The sequence below is a fragment of the Doryrhamphus excisus genome, linkage group LG1 (genome assembly GCF_037039965.1).
Source record: "Doryrhamphus excisus strain RoL-2023G ecotype Guam linkage group LG1, RoL_Dexc_Guam_v1.1, whole genome shotgun sequence".
Classification (NCBI taxonomy): domain Eukaryota; kingdom Metazoa; phylum Chordata; class Actinopteri; order Syngnathiformes; family Syngnathidae; genus Doryrhamphus; species Doryrhamphus excisus.
In genome coordinates, this window is record NC_136357.1 from 19,367,714 (window position 1) to 19,389,737 (window position 22,024).

The following is a 22,024-nucleotide window of genomic DNA, read 5'->3' on the forward strand; positions in this document are numbered from 1 at the left end:
GATAGGCTCCAGCATACCTGCGATCCTAGTGAGTATAAGCGGCATAGACGATGAATGGGTGAATGGACATCACTGTCGCGCCTCCGCAACATCATTGCTGCCAGTGGTTGTCTGTTTTTTGGTGTGAGTCGGGCCTTCTGGAATGCATTAATGAGGTTAACCAAGGAACCACTGTACTTTTAATTTTTTATTGTTTTTTTTCCCAAATTTTTATGCTGCCATGAGCACTTTACGGAACTCCAGGCAGATGTCATCAACCCTGATCTCATCCACCCAGAGGGACCTGCCACTGAGGAGTTTCTTGACCACCTCGGCAACCTCAGTTTCTCATTAGAAGACATTTTGGTGGCATTTGAAGTATTTTTCCCACCGGCCCACAACATCTCAGCCATGTCACCCTGTAGAATAAAACAGTGTTACCTTAATACAGTTATTTTCTGTGTCTTGAAGGAGCTGAACATTTTGACATGCAAGGAGGTGGAAGTAGCAGTAGAGGGATGAATAGATTAAAAAATGGTGTACAATTTTACCGAGCATTCACACAATTAAAGCATGTATGTATAAATTGACAATGCCAAAAGCCAGGGAAAGGTTCTGGCCCTTTTTAAAGGTGTGTTTGGCAGAATCTACTATAACGATGTCCTCAAGGCACTGTTCAATATGTTTGTTCCTTACGGACAGGAACTTGTGATCTGTCCTTGATCAACAACTGCTGTGTGTTTAAGGTCGCATGGTCAGTGGCGAGTGCCAGGGCGAGATGATGGACTATAGGAGGATGCTGATGGAGGACTTCTCTCTCAGCCCAGAGATCGTCCTCCACTGTCGCAGCGAGATCGAGGGTCACTGCTCTGGTCTGCACCGCAAAGGTCGAACACTGCACTGCCTGATGAGGGTGGGCCGAGGAGACATGGGCACCATTGATACCAACTGTCAGAGGGCGGTCGGTGTCCTCATTTCACTTCTCCTCATAAGTCTTTCTCCATGGATATTGTTAACACTGTGGATTGTGGTCCTCAGCTCCAGAATTTGATCCAGGAGGCAGACCCAGGAGCAGATTACCGCATTGATCGTGCTTTAAACGAAGCCTGTGAGTCTGTCATCCAGACAGCCTGCAAACACATCCGAAATGGAGACCCCATGTGAGTGTCAGTACCATTGCGTCAGCATGGATACGTTGATCTGACGGTGCTGACTTTGTTTTTCTCTACAGGATCCTGTCATGTCTGATGGAGCATCTGTACACAGACAAGATGGTGGAGGACTGTGAGCACAGGCTACTGGAGCTGCAGTACTTCATCGCACGAGACTGGAAGTAAGTACTGTACGCCTTATTCATCTGTCCTCATAGCCCCCCCCTAATCCTTGCTGGATCCCAGGCTAGACCCGATCCTCTTCAAGAAGTGTCAGGGCGACGCAGCGCGACTCTGCCACACACAAGGCTGGAACGAGACCAGTGAGATGATGCCGCCCGGCGCCATCTTCTCCTGCTTGTACCGCCACGCCTACCGCTCAGTGGAGCAGGGGCGCAGGGTGAGTCTATTCACTGTTTGTGAAGTGTTGCTAAAAGATGCTAAAAGAAAAACACACAGCCTAATAACTGCTGTGTGTTCACTGACTGCACAATTCAGTGGCCCTCCATGATGGAAACACAGAGACAGGAAGCATTACTTGAACTGTGGTATGCTTGAACTGTGCTTGAGGTATGCTCAAGCAACTGGGGCTGTGTGGCCAGTGCAGGTACTAGAAATCTTGTTAAAGTTGAAGGCCGTAATAATAATAATAATGCATTTTATTTATATTGCACTTTACATTACAGAAATCTCAAAGTGCTACAAAGAAAGCATAAAACCTACAGTGAAGCAATAAAACAACACAACAAAATGCATATATTTAAAAAAAAAAAGGCTAAGGAAAGGCTTTTGTAAAAAGGCAAGTCTTTAGGCTCCGTTTAAAGGAATCCACAGTCTGTGGCGCTCTCAGATGGTCGGGAAGAGCATTCCACAGACTGGGAGCAGCTGAGCAGAAGGCTCGATTGCTCATGCTGTGCAGCTTGGTTCTGTGGACCCTGAGGAGGTTGGCTGTGCTAGAGTGGAGGGTGCGTGAGGAGGTCTGTGGGAGGAGGAGTTCCTTTAAGTAGGCTGGAGCGTCACCGTGTACACACTGGTGGGTGAGGAGGGCGATCTTGTATTCAATCCTCAGTTCCACAGGGAACTGGATTGCAGTCAATATCAGTGGATTCTTGCCAACAGTGCTCAAGAATCAGTGACAAAGTTGAAGTTGTGCCGGGGCTGGATAGTTCCAACAAGACAATGACCCTGAACACTGCTCAAATTCTACTAAGGTATTCATGGAGAGGAACAAGTACAACGTTCTGGAATGGTCATCCCTTTGCAAAAAATATACGTAAAGTTCTTTTTATTAAGTATATTTCAGTATAAGTACAAAAGTATACTGCAGACCAAGTACTTTTAGCATACTAGAAAGTATATGAATACTGTATAATACTACTTTGGACTAAATTGGAACATTTTAAGTTGATAAAACGTATACTAAAGACCATGTACTTTTACTGCACTAGAAAGTATACTAATTTAATACTTCTTCAGATTAAATTGGAGCATTTTAAGTTTAAAAGTATACTCTAATATACTCTAATAAGTAAACCTCAAGTACGAACAACTCGTCCGCTGTGCAGCTTCAATCAATCATATTAAAATTCAGCTAACAATTTTTCAACCTGTGATGGTTTTTCAAAAATATATTCATAAATAATGTTGTTGAGTTTTTGAATACAGCCAATTGTTGGTTACAAATATGCATATTTAAACAAAATTCAAGGTTGTTGTTTTTTCTTCCAAAAATCAATAATTTTAAAGCAAAATATGGTCTAAAAAGACTTGTTTAAATATGATGTGATGGTGTGAAATTCTGGCTAGACCTTGATGAAGTGATGCAGATCATCCCTAGAAGGGAAAGAGTTGGCAGTGGGGCAGACTTAAATGGACATGTTGGAAATCGAGATGATGAAGAAAGGATGGGAAGGTTTGGTATTCAGGAAAGGAACGCAGAAGGACATATGGGTGGTTGACTTTGCCAAAAGGATGGAAATGGCTGTAGTGAATACTTTCTTCCAGAATAGAGAGGAACATAGGTTGACCTACAGTGCATCCGGAAAGTATTCACAGCGCTTCACTTTTTCTACATTTTGTCATGTTACAGCCTCATTCCAAACTGTATTAAATTAATCTCTTACCTCAAAATTCTACACAAAATACTCCATTATGACAATGTGAAAAGTTTTTTTTTTACTTGTTTTGAATTTATTAAAAATAGAAAACAAAACAATCACATTTACATAAGTATTCACAGCCTTTGCCATGAAGCTCAATATTGAGCTCAGGTGCATCTTTTTTCCACTGATCATCCTTGAGATCTTTCTACAGCTTAATTGGAGTCCACCTGCAGTAAATTCAGTTGATTGGACATGATTTGGAAATATAATAACTGTCTATATAAGGTCCCACAGTTGACTGTGCATGTCAGAGCACAAACACCAAGCATGAAGTCAAAAGAACTGTCTGTAGACCTGCGAGACAGGATTGTCTTGAGGCACAAATCTGGGGAAGGATACAGAAAAATTTCTGCTGCTTTGAAGGTCCCAATGAGCACAGTGGCCTCCATTATTCGTAAATGGAAGACGTTTGGAACCACCAGGACTCTTCCTAGAGCTGGCCGGCCTTCTAAACTGAGCGATCGGGGAAGAAGGGCCTTAGTCAGGGAGGTGACCAAGGCCCCGATGGTCACTCTGTCAGAACTCCAGCGTTCCTCTGTGGAGAGAGGAGAGCCTTCCAGAAGGACAACCATCTCTGCAGCAATCCACCAATCCGGCCTGTATGGTAGAGTGGCCAGACGAAAGCCACTCCTTAGTAAAAGGAACATGGCAGCCCGTCTGGAATTTGCCAAAAAGCACCTGAATGACTCTCAGACCATGAGAAACAAAATTCTCAGGTCTGATGAGACAAAGAATGAACTCTTTGGTGTGAATGCCAGGCGCCATGTTTGGAGGAAACCAGGCACTGCTCATCACCAGGCCAATACCATCCCTACAGTGAAGCATGGTGGTGGCAGCATCATGCTGTGGGGATGTTTTTCAGCAGCAGGAACTGGCAGACTAGTCAGGATAGAAGGAACAATGAATGCAGCAATATATCGAGATATCCTGGATGAAAACCTACTCCAGAGCGCTCTTGACCTCAGGCTGGGGTGAAGGTTCATTTTTCAGCAGGACAACGACCTGAAGCACACAGCCAAGATCTCAAAAGATTGTCTTCAGAACCACTCCGTGAATGTCCTGGAGTGGCCCAGCCAGAGTCCAGACTTAAATCCGATCAAACATCTCTGGAGAGATCTGAAAATGGCTGTGCACAGACGTCTCCCATCCAACCTGATGGAGCTTGAGACTTATTGCAAAGAAGAATGGGCAAAACTGCCTAAAGAGAGGTGTGCTAAACTTGTGGGATCATATTCAAAAAGACTTGAGGCTGTAATTGTTGAGGAGTGTGTTTTTTGGAATTTTTGACCATTCTTCCAAAAGCACATTGGTGAGGTCACACACTGATGTTGGTGGAGAAGGCCTGGCGCTAAGTCTCTGCTCTAATTCACGCCAAAGGTGTTCTATCGGGTTCAGGTCAGAACTCTGTGCAGGCCAGTGAAGTTCATCCACACCAGACTCTGTCATCAATGTCTGTATAGACCTTGCTTTCACACTTGGCACAATGCAGTCCCAAATGTACCATTCTCCTGGCATCCTCCAAACCCAGGCTTGTCCATCAGCTTGCCAGATGGAAAAGAGTGATTCATCACTGCAGACAACGCGTCTCCACTGCTCCATGGTCCAGTGGCGTGCTTTACAACACTACATCCAGTGCTTTGCATTGCCTTGGTGATGCATGGCTTGGATGCAGCTGCTCAGCCATGGAAACCCATTCCATGAAGCTCTCTGTGTACTGTACTTGGGCTAAGCTGAAGGCCACATGCCCACTGTCCCGGAAGTCTGCAACCTCTTTGCACTATGCGCCTCTGTATCCTCTGACCCCCTTCATCAGTTTACATGACCTACCACTTTGTGGTTGAGTTGCTGTTGTCCCCAAAGTCTTCCATTTTCTTATATTAAAGCTGACAGTTGATTGTGGAATATCTATGAGCAAGGAAATGTCACAACTGGATTTGTTGCACAGATGACAGTTCTACGCTGGAATTGACTGAGCTCCTGAGAGCGGCCAATTCTTTCACAAATGTTTGTAGAAACCTGATTCTGAACCTTTGGCTGGGTGAGCAAATACTTTTGGTAATATAGTGTAGATGCTGGGAAGGGAAAAGCCGAAAGAGAAAGAAGAGTTATGTCTGCTATATTGAGTAAAAGCAGTGTGAAGGTGAAATTAGGGGTGTTATTTCATGTCTAGAAGGCTATAGTAAAAACAGTCTTTTTGATATAGACTTTTCGCGGTCACATTTATAACAAGTTACTGCAACAAACAAGGGAATACTGTATATCACATGTAGTGAAGCCTCGCTTGAGTTTGAGGTGATCCACACACAGAAATCAGTTCTCAGGCCTCTGCCAGTTGAGGCTAGACCAGTCTTATTATTATTATTATTATTATTGTCATTATTGTTATGACTTTACAATGATGTAACTGGTCTGATGCTGGACTGTAGTTGTCCCGGGACTGCAAGGTGGAGGTGCATAGGATCCTCCACCAGAGGGCGCTGGATGTGAAGCTGGACCCTGAGTTGCAGAGACGCTGCATGACCGACCTGGGCAAGTGGTGCAGCGAGAAGACTGAGGCGGGACAGGAACTTGAGTGTCTTCAGGACCACCTGGAGGATCTGGTGTCAGACTGTCGGAACGTAGTGGGCAATCTGACGGAGCTGGAGTCTGAGGTAACTTTGAAACCATGGTGTGATGCACTTGTAAGTGCTAGTCAGCACACAAGTGTGTGACTTGTGTGTGTGTGTGTGTTGTCAGGACATCCAAATCGAGGCACTGCTCATGCGAGCCTGTGAACCCGTCATCCAGGCCTATTGTCATGTAAGCGACGAAGTCCATGCAGACACAATGTAATTAAGTAGACATTCAAACCGATCCAATAATGGTATCTGGTTACGACACTAGCACAATTCGCAAAAAAATGGTGCAGCCATACATTTAACTTTTTCATATTAGGAGGTGGCTGACAACCAGATTGACTCAGGTGACCTGATGGAGTGTTTGGCACAGAACAAACACCAGAAGGAGATGAATGAAAAGTGCTCAGTGGGAGTGACACACTTCCAACTGGTGAGTAGAAACCGAAGAACACAGTCACTTCCTCTGCTGAGGCCACTAATGATGTTATGGTGTGTGTGTGTGTGTGTGTGTGTGTGTGTGCATGTAGATTCAGATTAAAGACTTCCGCTTTTCCTACAAATTCAAGACGGCCTGCAAGGAAGACGTTCTCAAACTGTGTCCCAACATCAAAAAGAAGTAAGGAACTGCCTCACATAAATATACGCCAGTCGGACATACGACTGGGAAGAGTCAAAAAACATTCTAATAGCAGTCTACATCGTTGAATGGTCCACACTTTTCTCCTGCCTGTGACGTGTGCACACTCACTTAGAAGCAAATATGGCATCAGCGGAATGGGTTGAATGCTTTTACCAAGGACATTTCTCATGCTAGTGGCTACAAATGCTGTGCAAACATTGGGCGGGAAAAAACATGGAGCTTCAACACTATAAAAGCTTATCAGCCACCTGATTAACCAAATTATAACCAAAAACTATAAAAATAGACAATACAAGATAAAAAACACAAATAAAAGCCACCACAACAATAAATAAAATCTCTGTTGACAAAATTGCAAATAATTAAGATTGTGTATTAGGCTTAGCGGTCATCACTTGTGCACCATTTTGCGCCTTTTGTGTATATTTACTTTGCTGACCAAATACCTCAGTAAATGTTGACTGTCAGGACGATGGCTCTGCTGCACCTCGAGCAAAATGTTGAAGACTGGACAGGATGGTTATGTTTGCACATGCAAGTTCGTCACCACTACTTGCCAACGAACGACATATCGGCTCAACTTATTCATTGTTTAAAACCCAAATATTCCCACACTCGGGCTGTGGCATTGAGCTGAGAAAAAACATAGCTTTCGTGCATTTTGAATTTTGTCCCCTTTCCAAAAATGTCACTCTTATGTCTGAGAGATGTACGGATTGCCTTCTGGGCCCCTAGAAGCGAGAAGAGCGCAAACATTTCTCCCATTCACTCCCATGTTAAAGACGCCGTTTTTTTTTTTCTCCAAATCTTTAATTTTCTATGTTTTCGTCTCATCCTCTTGCGGTCATTTCTCAACCGATATGCAAAACGATAAGATCTATGCAAAGCCCCGACCCTCGGGCCGCTCATGGTTGTCTCGTGGTGTCGATATCTCTAATCGTTTGGCCGTAAGAAGCTTCTGTTCGACATGAGCGTTTCAGCCTTTTTAGTCCTTTGTGCTGATTCACTGTCATGTCATCTCTTCCTCCTCACAGCTCCTCCCTTCAAAAACCACCGTGTGTCGACATGTGCGATTACAATGATTCTCTTCCCAGCGGATACCATACAGCCCATGTATTTTGCAGATTTTAAAAGTTTTATTTTTCTAATTAAGCACTGTGTCTCTAGGTATCTCAAATAACTGGAGCATCAAAATAATCAACATTTTCATAGAATCCATGATATAGTATTAAGTTATGTCAGGAATCGATAGTTTGGTACCGACCCACATGTCACTACCTCTCTGCCCTTTAGTACTCCATGACAAGGCAAGTCCGGCATGCAACTGTAAAACAACACATGACATCATGTGCAGACACCACAGCAGTGCCTGGCAACTTTCATTACTTGATGCTATGTTGCTAGGTGCTAGCATGCTAATTGCTAACACACACATGGCATGATGCGGGGACAATATGGGACTTAACGCTCCTTAACACTTTTGGGACTTGAGGCTGTTTTGCTAGGTGCTAGCATGTTAGCATTTAGGCTAATCTACTAATGTCTAAAGGCAAATACACATAAGATGTGGGGACACTATGGGACTGCCTTAACACTTTTGGGACTTGACGCTCTCTTGCAATGTACTAGCATGATGACCGTTAGCATTTTAGCTAATTTACTCATGTTTAAAGGCAAATACACACATGGCATGATGTGGGGACACTGTGGGACTGCCTTAACACTTTTTGGACTTGGTGCTTTTTTGTTAGCTACCATGCTAACTCTTAGCATGTCAGCTTTGTTGCTAAATTTCTGATGTAATGTACACACGGCATTGCTTGGGGGCGTGCCACAGCAGACACCAGGCCCAAGGTTCACAGCACAGGTTGCAAGCCCATCAAAATGTCTGCGGGAATTTTCTAGTTATACAGTAAAGTCTCGTTATATCGATATCGGTTATAACGAATTACTACTTATTACAATACTATTTTCATTTCCCGGCAAATTTCTAGTCTTTTATGATATAATTAGTTCCGTTAGTACGATACCTGGTTATTATGATAATCCGGTTACTACGATTATCATCTCCCGCCAGCCAATTTGGTCTGCTTATATCGATACAAAAGCAGCTTAAATCAATCTTTGCTTAAGGATTTCAATACCAAAAAAGAACACGGCGAACGGCTGCTTCCAGTCAACTTTATTTTTCACACTTCCACTACCAGAGCGCAGCACACACACAGATTCCCGCACTTCCTGGTTCACAGGTCATGCTCAACCCGCCCCACATAGCTGGCCAAACACATGCCTGCAACAGAAGAACCAACTGACATAGCATACACACCTATTCCAATGAAGACACAAGCGTACAAATACATGTATTTAATTGTGTTGTATTCAGATATCTTTTTATCGCTTGCAATAATCACTGTTTTTCATATGTACATGCTGGCGTTCATGGTTTCTCTCGTGTGTATAGATTCTATACAGGCATGTGTTTGGCCAGCTATGTGGGGCGGGTTGATATATTTTCAAACACGTATATTGCATGCACTTGGCATCTTGCTAGCACCTAGCAAGAGAGCCTCAAGTTCAGAAAGTGCCAAGGCGTTCCTACAGTTAGGTCCATATATGTATTTGGACACTGACACAAGTTTTGCTTTTTTACCGTTTTACTGAAACATACTCCAAAGATAGTGATATAATGGATATAAAGTGTAGACTCTCAGCTTTCATTTGAGGGTATCCACATTCAAATTGGATGAAGGGTTTAGGAGTTTCAACTCTTTAACATTGGCCATCCTCTTTTTAAAGGGACAAAAAGTAATTGGACAATTGACCAAAAGGTTATTTCATGGGCAGGTTTGGGCAATTCATTCATTACATCACTATAAATTAAGCAGATATAAGGCCTGGAATTGATATGAGGTGTGGTGTTTGCATTCAGAAGATTTTGCTGTCCAGACAATATGCGGTCAAAGGAGCGCTCCATGCAGGTGAAGCAAGCCATCTTTAGGCTGTGAGAAGAGAAAACCCATCAGAGAAATGGCTACAATATTAGGAGTGGTAAAATGTACAGTTTGGTACATCCTGAAAAAGAAAGCAGGCACCGGTCAACTCAGCAACGCAAAAAGACCTGGACATCCATGGAAGACAATGGTGGTAGATGATGGCAGAATCATTTCCATAGTGAAGAGAAACCCCTTCACAAAAGCCAGTGAGGTGAACACCACTCTCCAGGAGGTAGGCCTATCAATACCCAAGTCTGCCATAAAGAGAAGACTGCACAAAGTAAATACAGAAGGTTCATGGCAAGGTACAGGCCACTCATAAGTCTGACGAATAGAAAAGGTAGATTGGACTTTGCTGAGAAGGATCTAAAAAAGCCAGAATGTTTCTGGAAGAACATTATTTGGACAGATGAAGATTAACCTCTACTAGAATGATCTCAAGAAACAAGTATGGCGAAAGCTTGGAACAACTCATGATCCACAGCACACTACATCCTCTGTAAAACACAGGGGAAGCAAGGGATGGCTTGGGCCTGCATGGCTGCCAGTGGCACTAGTGTTAAACTAGTGTTTATTGATAATGTGACACAGGACAGAAGCAGCCAGATGAATCCTGTGGTGTTCAGAGACATTCTATGTGCTCACATCCAGTCAAATTCAGCCAAATTGATTGAGTGGGTTTCATAATACAGATGGACAATGACCCAAAACATACAGCAAAAGCAACCCAGGAGTTTATTAAAGCAAAGAAGTGGAATATTCTTGAATGGCAAAGCCAGTCGCCTGATCTCAACCCAAAACCTCATTCCGAAAGAAAAGTGCCAATCCGAATGAATATACGTATAATCGGATTCACGCTCAAACGGAAAGTTGTTAGGGTGCGTTCTTCTTCGTCGTGTTTTTCTTCTTCTTTTGTTTATTGGCGGTTGGCAAGCAGCTTTCGTATGCATTACTGCCACCTGTGGAACAGAATCTAAACACTTCTATACGTTATTCACAAGTCCAGTTTTATTTAAGAAAGAAAATATATATCTGTATAAAACATGTCCCGAAAACATCTTTTCCTCTTTAAATTTATCCCTGGTGCGTTCTATCAGCGCATGCTCAGATATGACGTAACACGCAGCTCGAGATGTTCTTCATTTTTAAAAATGGAGGCGAGCAATCAGCACTGGACTGCTGCGGAAAGTTTGTTTTTGATCCAAACTCATTTCAAGACTGGACGAACGAAAAACTTGCAATACTTGCAGTATCATGTGATGTTGATGTTTACGTTTTACTGCGCATGCCCCATTGACTATTCTGTTTGATTATAGTGGCGCATGTAGACAAGATATAGGAATATTCCTTTCCATGTATACCATTGTTTTCGCAAAGGTCACTCGGAAAGAGAAAAACTCATGTAAACGTGGCTACTGTAATCGCACATTACTACACACAGTCCTTTTAAAAGGGAAGGTCTGGGAGGAGGAGGCGAAAAGGTGTAACCTTCATTCTACTGCAGCAGGTGGCAGCCATATTGACAATGAATGAGCACAAATCACTGCTCACTGCACTGCACTGTGAGCCTGAATGCCTCACGTCCAACAAGAGCTTCTTGCGGCCAAACGATTCGCCAAGATGACTGTGAGTGGCCCGAGGGTTGGGGCTTTGCATAGATGTGCTCGTTTTGCAAACCAGTTGAGAAATGACCACAAGAGGACAAGTTGAAAACATAGAAAATTGAAGAGCTGGAGGAAAAAAAAGACTGCGTCTTTAACATGGAAGTCAATGGGAGAAGTTGGGAGAATTTTGTCACTTGTAGGGGCCACAGAAGGCAATCTGTACATCTGTCAGCCATAAGAGTGACATTTTTGGAAAGGGGCCAAAGATCCCTACATTTTCTTTAAAACTAAACATCAAACAAAAAACAAATTAGCCACAGAGAGAGAAGTTGAGAAGTTTCTCAAAAATGAGCTATTAATCACGTTCCTACGTGACCGTATGGCTGAGCTACAAGGCTTTGAAAAGTACATTCTCTTGTTTTCTCTGGCAAGTGGTGTTTCTGAAAAAATAGAACAGGTGTACCTAATCTAGTGGCCCATTGTTTTTTCTATCGCAAGCGTCGCTATGGTTACATTAAACGTTCCAAAAAATAAATACCGATGTAGTCCCGAGGGCCACAATTCCTTGTGGTTTTGGCCACATTACGCGCACAATAATGGGAGGATTAAGATAGAAGAATAAGAAGTATAACTAGAAAATTCCCGCAGACATTTTGATGGGCTTGCAACCTGTGCTGTGAACCTCGGGCCTGGTGGCTGCTGTGGCACGCCCCCAAGCAATGCCGTGTGTACATTACATCAGAAATTTAGCAACAAAGCTGACATGCTAACAGTTAGCATGGTAGCAGCTAACAAGAAATCCCCAAGTCCCAAGAGTGTTGAGCCAGACCCATAGTGTCGCTACATCATGCCATGTGTGTATTTGCCTTTGGACATGAGTAAATTAGCTAAAATGCTAACGGTCATCATGCTAGCACCCAAGAGAGCGTCAAGTCCCAAAAGTGTTAAGGCAGTTTCATAGTGTCCCCACATCTTATGTGTATTTGCCTTTAGACATTAGTAGATTAGCCTAAATGGTAACATGCTAGCACCTAGCAAAACATATAAACACATATATATAGGTGTGTGTGTGTGTGTATATATATATATATATATATATATATATATATATATATATATATATACACAGTGCATCCGGAAAGTATTCACAGCGCTTCACTTTTTCTACATTTTGTCATGTTACAGCCTCATTCCAAACTGTATTAATTTAATCTCTTACCTCAAAATACTCCATTATGACAATGTGAAAAAAGTTTTTTTGGACATGTTTTGAATTTATTAAAAATAGAAAACAAAAAAATCACATTTACATAAGTATTCACAGCCTTTGCCATGAAGCTCAAAATTGAGCTCAGGTGCATCTTTTTTCCACTGATCATCCTTGAGATCTTTCTACAGCTTAATTGGAGTCCACCTGCAGTAAATTCAGTTGATTGGACATGATTTGGAAATATAGTAACTGTCTATATAAGGTCCCACAGTTGACTATGCATGTCAGAGCACAAACACCAAGCATGAAGTCAAAAGAACTGTCTGTAGACCTGCGAGACAGGATTGTCTTGAGGCACAAATCTGGGGAAGAAAGCCTCTCCTTAGTAAAAGGAACATGGCAGCCCATCTGGAATTTGCCAAAAAGCACCTGAATGACTCTCAGACCATGAGAAACAAAATTCTCTGGTCTGATGGCTTTCGTCTGGCCACTCTACCATACAGGCCTGATTGGTGGATTGCTGCAGAGATGGTTGTCCTTCTGGAAGGCTCTCCTCTCTCCACAGAGGAACGCTGGAGCTCTGACAGAGTGACCATCGGGGCCTTGGTCACCTCCCTGACTAAGGCCCTTCTTCCCCGATCGCTCAGTTTAGAAGGCCGGCCAGCTCTAGGAAGAGTCCTGGTGGTTCCAAACGTCTTCCATTTACGAATAATGGAGGCCACTGTGCTCATTGGGACCTTCAAAGCAGCAGAAATTTTTCTGTATCCTTCCCCAGATTTGTGCCTCAAGACAATCCTGTCTCGCAGGTCTACAGACAGTTCTTTTGACTTCATGCTTGGTGTTTGTGCTCTGACATGCACAGTCAACTGTGGGACCTTATATAGACAATTATTATATTTCCAAATCATGTCCAATCAACTGAATTTACTGCAGGTGGACTCCAATTAAGCTGTAGAAAGATCTCAAGGATGATCAGTGGAAAAAAGATGCACCTGCGCTCAATTTTGAGCTTCATGGCAAAGGCTGTGAACACTTATGTAAATGTGATTTTTTTTTTGTTGTCTATTTTTAATAAATTCAAAACAAGTAAAAAAAACTTTTTTCACATTGTCATAATGGAGTATTTTGTGTAGAATTTTGAGGTAAGAGATTAATTTAATACAGTTTGGAATGAGGCTGTAACATGACAAAATGTAGAAAAAGTGAAGCGCTGTGAATACTTTCCGGATGCACTGTATATATATAATGTGTGTGTGTGTATATATATATATATGTATATGTGTATATATGAATGAATGCAACACACACATATACGTATATATACACCTATGTGTCTGTGTGTGTGTGTATATGACGAGGGATGACTGAACAGGAAGTTGTTTACAAGCATGTCATCCCCGTGTAGTGTTTCCGTGTTTGATGTTTTTCATGCATGCTGCTCAGGGTGGACGTAGTGATCTGCCTCAGCACCACAGTGAGGAACGACACCCTGCAGGACACTAAGGAGCAGCGTGTGTCAGTCAAATGTCGCAAACAGCTGCGTGTGGAGGAGGTGGAGATGGTACGTGAGCCATAAAAAATGCAGAGGGAGGCGCTCGCTCTCAGACGCACACGGTGACTTTCCTCTTGTTTTTTTTTTTTTTTGTCTGTTGTGTTAAGTCTGAGGACATCCGTCTGGAACCAGAACTGTACGAGTCCTGTAAGCAGGACATCAGCCACCTGTGTCAAAATGTGGCCTTTGGCAATGCACAGGTCAGCTACACACACACGCATGCACACAATTAAACACATACCCACTCAGGACGACTCCACACAGGCTGTTATGTGACATTTTCTCTCTGAAAGGTCATCGAGTGTCTGAAGGAGAACAAACGGCAGCTGACTCAACGTTGTCATCAGAAGATCTTCAAACTTCAGGAAGTGGAGATGGTGGATCCCGAACTCGACTATCAGCTGATGAGAGTCTGCAAGCACATGATCAGGGTAGGCTAGCCAAACACAGTCATGTGACCGCTGATTTTGAGCTCTTGCATTTTCTACATCAGGGGTGTGTAATTTTCTTCCACTAACGATTGTTAGTAATGCAATATTTTACACTCCTAGTCTAACTAATAACGTGCTTCTTTCAACAGGAAAAGATGTGCACACAGCAAAAAGTCCCATGTCTAATTAACATTTGATATAGTTCAACAGTTAAGACTGTGGAAGAGTTCCTTCATTAATTCATTAAACAGTGTTAAATTAACACTAAACGAGCTTATGGTAACACTGCTGAGATCTACATTTTTTTTTTACACCCTGGTCAGTGTTACCTTTACTTGCTGAAGTGTCATGCTATGTACACTAAAACCTGTTTAAAATTGTAAGAATGAATGCCATTAACATTTTTTTAATCAGTTGGTTTTTTTTCGCAGTGGACATGAAAACATATGAACTTTGAATATCAAACAGTTTATAAAACTTAAGCTCAGACTTACTCTTGTTAAACCTTTGGAAAATAAACCTTTGGAAAATTCTGCATGATGGTCTTCAAAACATTCAGTGAATAGTTTGTCAAATGTGCTCCTCAACCAAAAGATTGTTACTTATTACTTATTCCATTGCACTGCAATTAAGTTCTACTTTGTGCTCTACATCATCCCAAGTAGCTGAAAAAAACTTTTGGCAAGATCATTTTGTGCATTATATTCTTGACCACATTCTCATCTCTGTGGACGAAATATCTAACTAGCCTGTCATTTGTTTGAGAGTGAATGTTTCCCAGTGATGATGAAAAATGATCAGATGCTTTTTGGCAAGTGATTTGGTTATGTTTTTTTAATTGTTTGAAAGAATCTTAATAGGTAAAAGGAGGCAATATTTATTGCAGAAGATGGTCGACCGTCTCACTCAAGTGTTTTAAGAATTTGTGATAGTCAGTCACCAAATGCGGTGTTGAACTGATGCGCTTGGCTAATTTGATGACATTCCGCCTGAAGAACACATCCCATTTGTGAAGACGCCTGGAGGATGTGTCCTCATCAAACAGGAAATCTGGCCAATCTTTTTAAAAAGAAGATGGTAAAGAACTGCTACTAAAAATGTCAAACTATTCAAAACTCACTTCCTAACTTACCAGTCTTTTTGTATCCAGCAATCTTGGAAATGTAGAACGCACACCATGAATGTTGCGGGGGTCTTTGATGAGCTTCTGAGAATGCTGAAATATCTTTGACCTTCTGTAAAATTAGAGTTGTCCATTGTATGGTTGAGCAAGTACATGGCAAGCACCCCCATCAAACTGTCTTCCAACATACTTTGGAGATTTGGGCTCCTACAGAACTGTCCACAGGGCTATTTGGTGGCAGTGGAGAGCCACAACAAATCTTCGTTTGGACAGTTTTGATATGCCAAGAAATATATCTTGTGCGGCTTGCAGCATTATAGAGGTCTTCCTGAAATAAAACAAAAATAATACATGTGTAATTAAATTAAACTAAAGTCTGAGATAATTCAAAAGTAAATATTATACACACAGCTTTGTATGTATAATATTGCCATCTTTGGGGAAAACTGTCACCTGGTTGCCCTGACTGTGAGGTTGACCATTCACACTCTCATTCATACCTATGGAGTCGCCAATTAACCAAACATGCATGTTTTTGGAATGTGGGAGGAAACTGGAATACCCAGAGAAAACCCATGTACGCATGGGGAGAACATGCAAACTCGGGTCTTCCCAATCTCCTGACTGTGGCCGACGTGCTAACCACTGGCCACCGTTTTAGTTTTATATCTTATTTTATTTTATATTTTTTTATTTTATTATATCGATTTTACCCTGTTTTTATTTGCTTATTATTTGTATTGTGAAACACCTTCAGCACCATTTGATTACTGTATTTCAACGTTTTCCTTTTTCAGTAATGCCCTAAACTGCCTTTTTTAAATGTTTCATTTAAAAAAAATTCCATGTAATATTCCCCGGACTGAGGGGATCTTAGCCGTGGGCCACAAATGTCCCCCAGGCCTGCATTTAGGACACCCCTGGTCTTAACTTGTTTGTGTGTCTGTTTGCGTCACAGCGGTTTTGCACAGAATCAGAGAGCAAGAACGTTCTTCAGTGTCTAAAACAGAATAAGAACAGCGAGATGATGGATCCAAAGTGCAAACAGATGATCACTAAGCGTCAGATCACGCAGAACACAGGTACACGTTTGTTTGTTACATAGCAACACAACAGAGTAGACTTTGTGGTGCCATGTGGTCATATTTGTGTGTGCGTGCATGTGAGCTCAGACTACAGGCTGAACCCGGTTCTGAGGAAGGCCTGCAAAGCCGACATTCCTAAGTTCTGCCAGCCCATTTTGAACAAGGCGACAGCAGACAGCGAGCTGGAGGGGCAGGTCATCGCGTGCCTCAAACTCAAATATGCAGACCAGGTAAGCACCAAGCAAAAGGTGTTTGTGGAATGGATCTCCATCAAGTACAGTGTTTGTTTTTGTTTGTTTTTTAATGTGCATTAATAAGTGAGAAATGTGCTTTAATAAGTGTGACAACGATTCACAGCGTCTGTCATCAGACTGCGAAGATCAGATCCGGGTCATCTTGCAGGAATCAGCACTGGACTACCGACTGGACCCTCAACTGCAGATCTACTGCACTCAAGAGGTTTCTGCATCATTCTCTTTTTTTCTTTTAACTTTACAACAGTCTTGCACTGTGCTAAGTGTCTGTGTGTGTGTGTGTGTGTGTGTGTGTGTGTGTGTGCACGCACACGTGTGTCTAGATCGCGCGGCTGTGTCCGGAGGAGGCAGCAGCACAGGAGCAGACAGGACAGGTGGAGGAGTGTCTGAAGCTCAACCTGCTCAAAATCAAAAAGGAAGACTGCAAAAAGGTGTTGCATTCATTGCCGAAAATATATAATATATATATAAATATTTCTATATATATAGAAAAATATATAAATATTTCAAAAATATATCAATTCATAAATCATTGCATGTTTCGTGGTTGAATTGGTCAAAACATGTTCAAATTTGAGCAAAATTTATGGATTTTTGTCTAAATTAAGCATTTTAGTGCCTAAAAACTATAATAAAAATTCAGGTATATAAAAAAAAAATTCAGGTAAATAAAGGTATTCAGAAGACTCAATCAAAGACATTGCAGTGTGTAGTAGGGCTGGATGATATGGACCAAAACTCATATCCAGATATTTTTAGGTAGAGTATCAATGTACGATATAGATCTCAATATTTTTTCCATAAATTGAATTTACTTATTTTTTAATTTAATTTAGACCAAAATCAAAGCCAAATATGTGTGCAAAGTTTTATTAAAATGTAAACGATCTTACAGAAAAATAGCCGCTGAAATAAAATGGTATAGTCTCTTTATTTAAATAAAGTTAAAAAGTTAAATATAGTGCAATCATGCTGCACTCACCGTGGTCTCTGCAGCCGTTAGCGCTTCCATCTCACGTTGCCCATGTTTACAGACGGTCGTTGATACCATCTTTAATACAGCAATTTCACCTTTCGTCTTTTTCGCTGGTCACTCCGCAAGGATATCCTATCATTCGCCGTAGCGAGGGGATGCTCAAAGTTAACAGCTGCTCCCGAGTGCAAGCAGCAAGCTTGCACACTTGCTTAAGGGGTCTGTATGGCACAAAAACAATAAGGAAGTAAAAAAATAAAGCACTGAGCTACCTTAAACAGCTTGCACTCTGATGCCGCCATCTTGAAACATAAGCCCTCCGCATCAAATACAGTCTATCAATATGAGCGATAATGCTTCTTTTTGATATCATGCTTAAAATAAATATCAATATTTCAAACAATATCAATATATTGTCCCTCACTCAGCTCCCAGCACTGAAACACATTTCTAGTAAGGGTGCGGAAAATAATCAATATTAATCGATACATTGATGCGTATGTGCTAGTGCATCGGCTCATTCACTGGGTATGGTTGCAATTGACTGGTGAAATCTAGATTCATCTTGATGCGTTTGTGGGTATCGTTAAAATCCGATGTAAGTGCGGTTTTATTAAGGTTAAACTTCACCCCAGGTGCAATGAATGCACCATCATTATTTCGCGTTTTGTATTGAATACCGACGGAAGCCAGGAGGGCACATACAACTACTAGTAAAACAGCATGGACGTTCGCATGCAAGCAGCAGCGAGGAAGTTTCTATATTTAACCCACCTGCAACGTTTAAATTGTATGTTTGGAAACACTACGGATTCACAAAGAACGTCAGAAAGCGCAACAAAATGCATTAAGAAGCCGTACAAAGGCAGCACGACAAACATGCAGAACCACACCCCCGTCTAGTTTCTCGTCGGACACCGGGGAAAAAAATCAGGTCAGAACAAGTGGATCTTCAGCTGCTTTCAAATTGGCCAGGAGCTATTTGTCCATCCCTGCAACAAGTGCCCCCGCCCCCCCCCCCCCCCCCCCCCCCCCAAACGAGTGCTCAGCACAGCAGGTGACATTAGAACAGCAGAGCAGTTGGCTTCTTCCTGAATTTTGAAACAATTTTAAAAGGTTTTACACTTTCTGCTCCTCACTACTGTATTAGCCTAGCTTCTAGTGCATTCATATTAGCAGTATGTTTTGCAGACAGGAATATTAACAAACATTGATTGCAGATGGGCATGTAAAAGATGGGAGTGTATAGGGACGTTATTTCACATCCAGAGGGCGTTAATAGGCATGTTAACATAGGCATGTTTGGAAGGTCGTTAACAGGTTGTCTGTGTTCTAACTACTAAAATAAAATATTTTATATATTTTCATATATATATATATGCAGAGTCATACTACATGGAAATTCACTTATCCAGGTCAGGTATTAACCCCAATAAACAAGCGATTATTGTATACACTTTCTTTCTCCTCACCAATGACGTGTTCATCCTGCAGGAGGTGTTAAACATGCTGAAGGAGAGCAAGGCAGACATATTTGTTGACCCGGTCCTGCACACAGCCTGCGCCCTTGACATCAAGCACCACTGTGCTGCTATCCCACCCGGCAGGGGGCGCCGTGAGTCCACAGGCACACAAACTGTCATATCATACCCAGGTCCCGTTTTGCTGCTAGTCCGCATGCACTCAGTCTCTTTTTCCACATTTGCTCAGAGATGTCGTGCTTAATGGAGGCGCTGCAAGACAAGCGTGTGCGTCTTCAGCCTGAGTGCAAGAAGAGGCTTCAGGACCGCATTGACATGTGGAGCTTCGCTGCTAAGGTACATAACTAGCCACACAGGCTAACAATGCCACGCAGTGGCGAGAGACGAAGCTAAAGTGCAGTCACTTCCTCCTCACAGGTGGCTCCCGCTGAGGGCTTCTCAGACCTGGCCATGCAGGTGATGACGTCGCCGTCCAAGAACTACATCCTGACCATGATCGGCGCTGTTGTGACACTGCTCTTCCTGATGGGGATCCTCTGTGGCAGAATCACCAAGCGCGTCACTCAGGAGCTGAAGGACAGGTAGACCATGCCCACTCCGGGGTTTGGACATGCACACAGGAGAATTGACCGCCGCCATTGACCCCAAGTCCTCCACGCGGCTGCCCATGTTGACGCAACTCCCCAACCCCCCACCCTCCTGGATGGCAAACCACTGTCTCTGTTAGCCCTGCCTGCTGTTAAGGAGGCCCCGCCCCCTACTACAGCATTGTTTTGTCCTTCAGTAGAGACCCCCCCTTTAACCCCCTCTGCTAGGGAGTCTAGGGCTGGGGTCTTGGGGTCAGAGGTCAAGACGTGAGAGTGTAAATGTGTAGAAAGTGTGACATGAAAAGCTCATCTTTAGAACGCTTTAATGACTCCAGTGTTTTTGTGTGTAAGTGAGAAAAATGTGCATCATTGTTTTCTCCTTTGTCCAACTTAAGGTCAGAGGTCATTTGTTTGTTTTTGTGGCTGTTTTGATTTTAACGCTATGTGACTGAACCAGCCCCCATTCACTGTGACGCCGGATCTAGCCCCTCCATCCTCATTGTGTCACAGCTTTACTTATGCACTCCTTTTTGTTCTACGCCCCCACCAGTGCCATAAACACAGTACATGCCCTGCTCTCTGCTTGGCGACATCAGTGCATACATCGTATGTGTCGTCATGTTAGACAGGCGGGACTGCGGGATGTGTCATCTCGTTTTGAAGGTAAGAAACCTGTTGGGCTTTCCTATGAGATCCTTAGTGCAGTGCAGAAATTGCGGGGGTCCTTATTGTAGCGATGCAAAGATTAAGAGGAATCACTGCACAGTTAGGTTTTTCTCTAACTATTATATATCGCTCATAGCCTTATTTATTTGTTTGCGAATGTTCCCTGGTGGCCTTTTATCAGTGAGTGAGGCACAGTGATGGCAGGCGATTGGGTCTTCTGGCACCATTGTTCAAATGTTAAATGACTTTTGATGTCAGAGAATGCCATCTTGCCATTTTAGTTGAGAATCAATGCTTCACTGATGGCATTCACTTTCTGGCAATTTCCTGCTCTTATGTCCTTTTTTTTTATGCTGTCGTAATGCCGCACACCTACTCTCCAATCCCACGGCCAAACATCAGGCTGCAGTAACCTCCCAGAACCCTTGGTGTGGACAGATGAAAGTTTGAGTGTGACTTCTATTTGTACTTGTCCAGTGACGACTAGATGAGATTTATTTGGTGTGAAAGAAAATGTGTTTGTAAACATTTTTGTTTTGTGTCCGAATGATGGAGCTTTTGTCCACTTTTTTCATTTTTTTTATTTCTGCTCTTTTTGTTGTGTACAGATGAAAATTTGGGCAGTTTGTTGATAATAAAGTCTGCAAGGTTTCTACACAGTCGTCATCTTTGTGTCATCTGAGGTACAAAGTTGTAAATCCACAAGCGCGATGGTGTGCAGAACGTTTCTACATCAAGTCTGCCTATTCTTCTCTTCGGCAGTCATGCAGGCAAGCTAGGGGATCAGGATTTGATTTGATTGATGATGTGACGGGAAGTCCCACACACAGCCATGGTTGACATGGTTGTTCTGGATTCAGGGGATCAACGTTATAAAGTGGATATTGGCCAATATCGGTAATGTAATTTTTCCACTGATATCGGCTGACACCGTTCAGAGGCCAATTGATTGGAGCACCCTAGTATTCACATCCCTTCCCTCATCCGCCTCAATGGCTTCGCCGCTGTATCTCCCCAGTGCTGGGGGCTACAGCTTGTGCCAATTATGGCTGTTTGTAGCTGGCTGCACTAAATGGAGCTCGAAAGATGCATACACAACTTCGTACGCACAACTTCGTGATGACAGCAGTGACAAGGGGGGATGGACCGGACAGTTTGAAGGCAGTGAATTCGAAGGAGTGAACATTTTGGACGAAGATTGGAGTGTGCCATATATGGAGAAAATTTTGACCACAAAATGCATTATTACAGCGAGGAAAACGCTTTGTGTCATTTTCGCTCTAACTCCACAGCGATGATTCTCAGCCACATGAACCTGCTGCACATATGAGGGGAGGCGAGTCTGTGTCAGGCACACTTGGAATGAGCCTCCTGGCACCTTCCCCTGGCCCACAATGAGCCACCGTATCATCCTTTGCTCACAATGTGTGAGAGTGAATAAAGTGCATTTCCGAACAATGGTTGTGTGTGCCAAGCAAAAAAGCACACCACACTAAATGTGTTCCATAAGTGCCA

The 22,024-nt window shown here is 42.7% G+C and overlaps 1 protein-coding gene across 1 annotated transcript in view; it reads left to right on the forward strand.

Annotated features, from left to right (window-relative positions):
- The window catches only part of glg1a (golgi glycoprotein 1a), a 60,375-nt gene extending 39,211 nt beyond the window's left edge, over positions 1–21,164 (forward strand). The window contains exons 8-25 of the mRNA XM_058074815.2: positions 726–940; positions 1,018–1,139; positions 1,211–1,312; positions 1,377–1,530; positions 5,719–5,943; positions 6,029–6,091; positions 6,227–6,340; positions 6,438–6,526; positions 13,801–13,918; positions 14,017–14,109; positions 14,203–14,340; positions 16,422–16,545; positions 16,636–16,778; positions 16,906–17,007; positions 17,126–17,233; positions 19,270–19,390; positions 19,486–19,592; positions 19,674–21,164. Coding sequence (XP_057930798.2) covers positions 726–940; positions 1,018–1,139; positions 1,211–1,312; positions 1,377–1,530; positions 5,719–5,943; positions 6,029–6,091; positions 6,227–6,340; positions 6,438–6,526; positions 13,801–13,918; positions 14,017–14,109; positions 14,203–14,340; positions 16,422–16,545; positions 16,636–16,778; positions 16,906–17,007; positions 17,126–17,233; positions 19,270–19,390; positions 19,486–19,592; positions 19,674–19,841 — 2,306 coding nt within the window. The 3' untranslated portion in view covers positions 19,842–21,164. The remainder of the gene's footprint in view (positions 1–725; positions 941–1,017; positions 1,140–1,210; positions 1,313–1,376; positions 1,531–5,718; positions 5,944–6,028; positions 6,092–6,226; positions 6,341–6,437; positions 6,527–13,800; positions 13,919–14,016; positions 14,110–14,202; positions 14,341–16,421; positions 16,546–16,635; positions 16,779–16,905; positions 17,008–17,125; positions 17,234–19,269; positions 19,391–19,485; positions 19,593–19,673) is intronic.
- Positions 21,165–22,024: the final 860 nt, after the last annotated feature.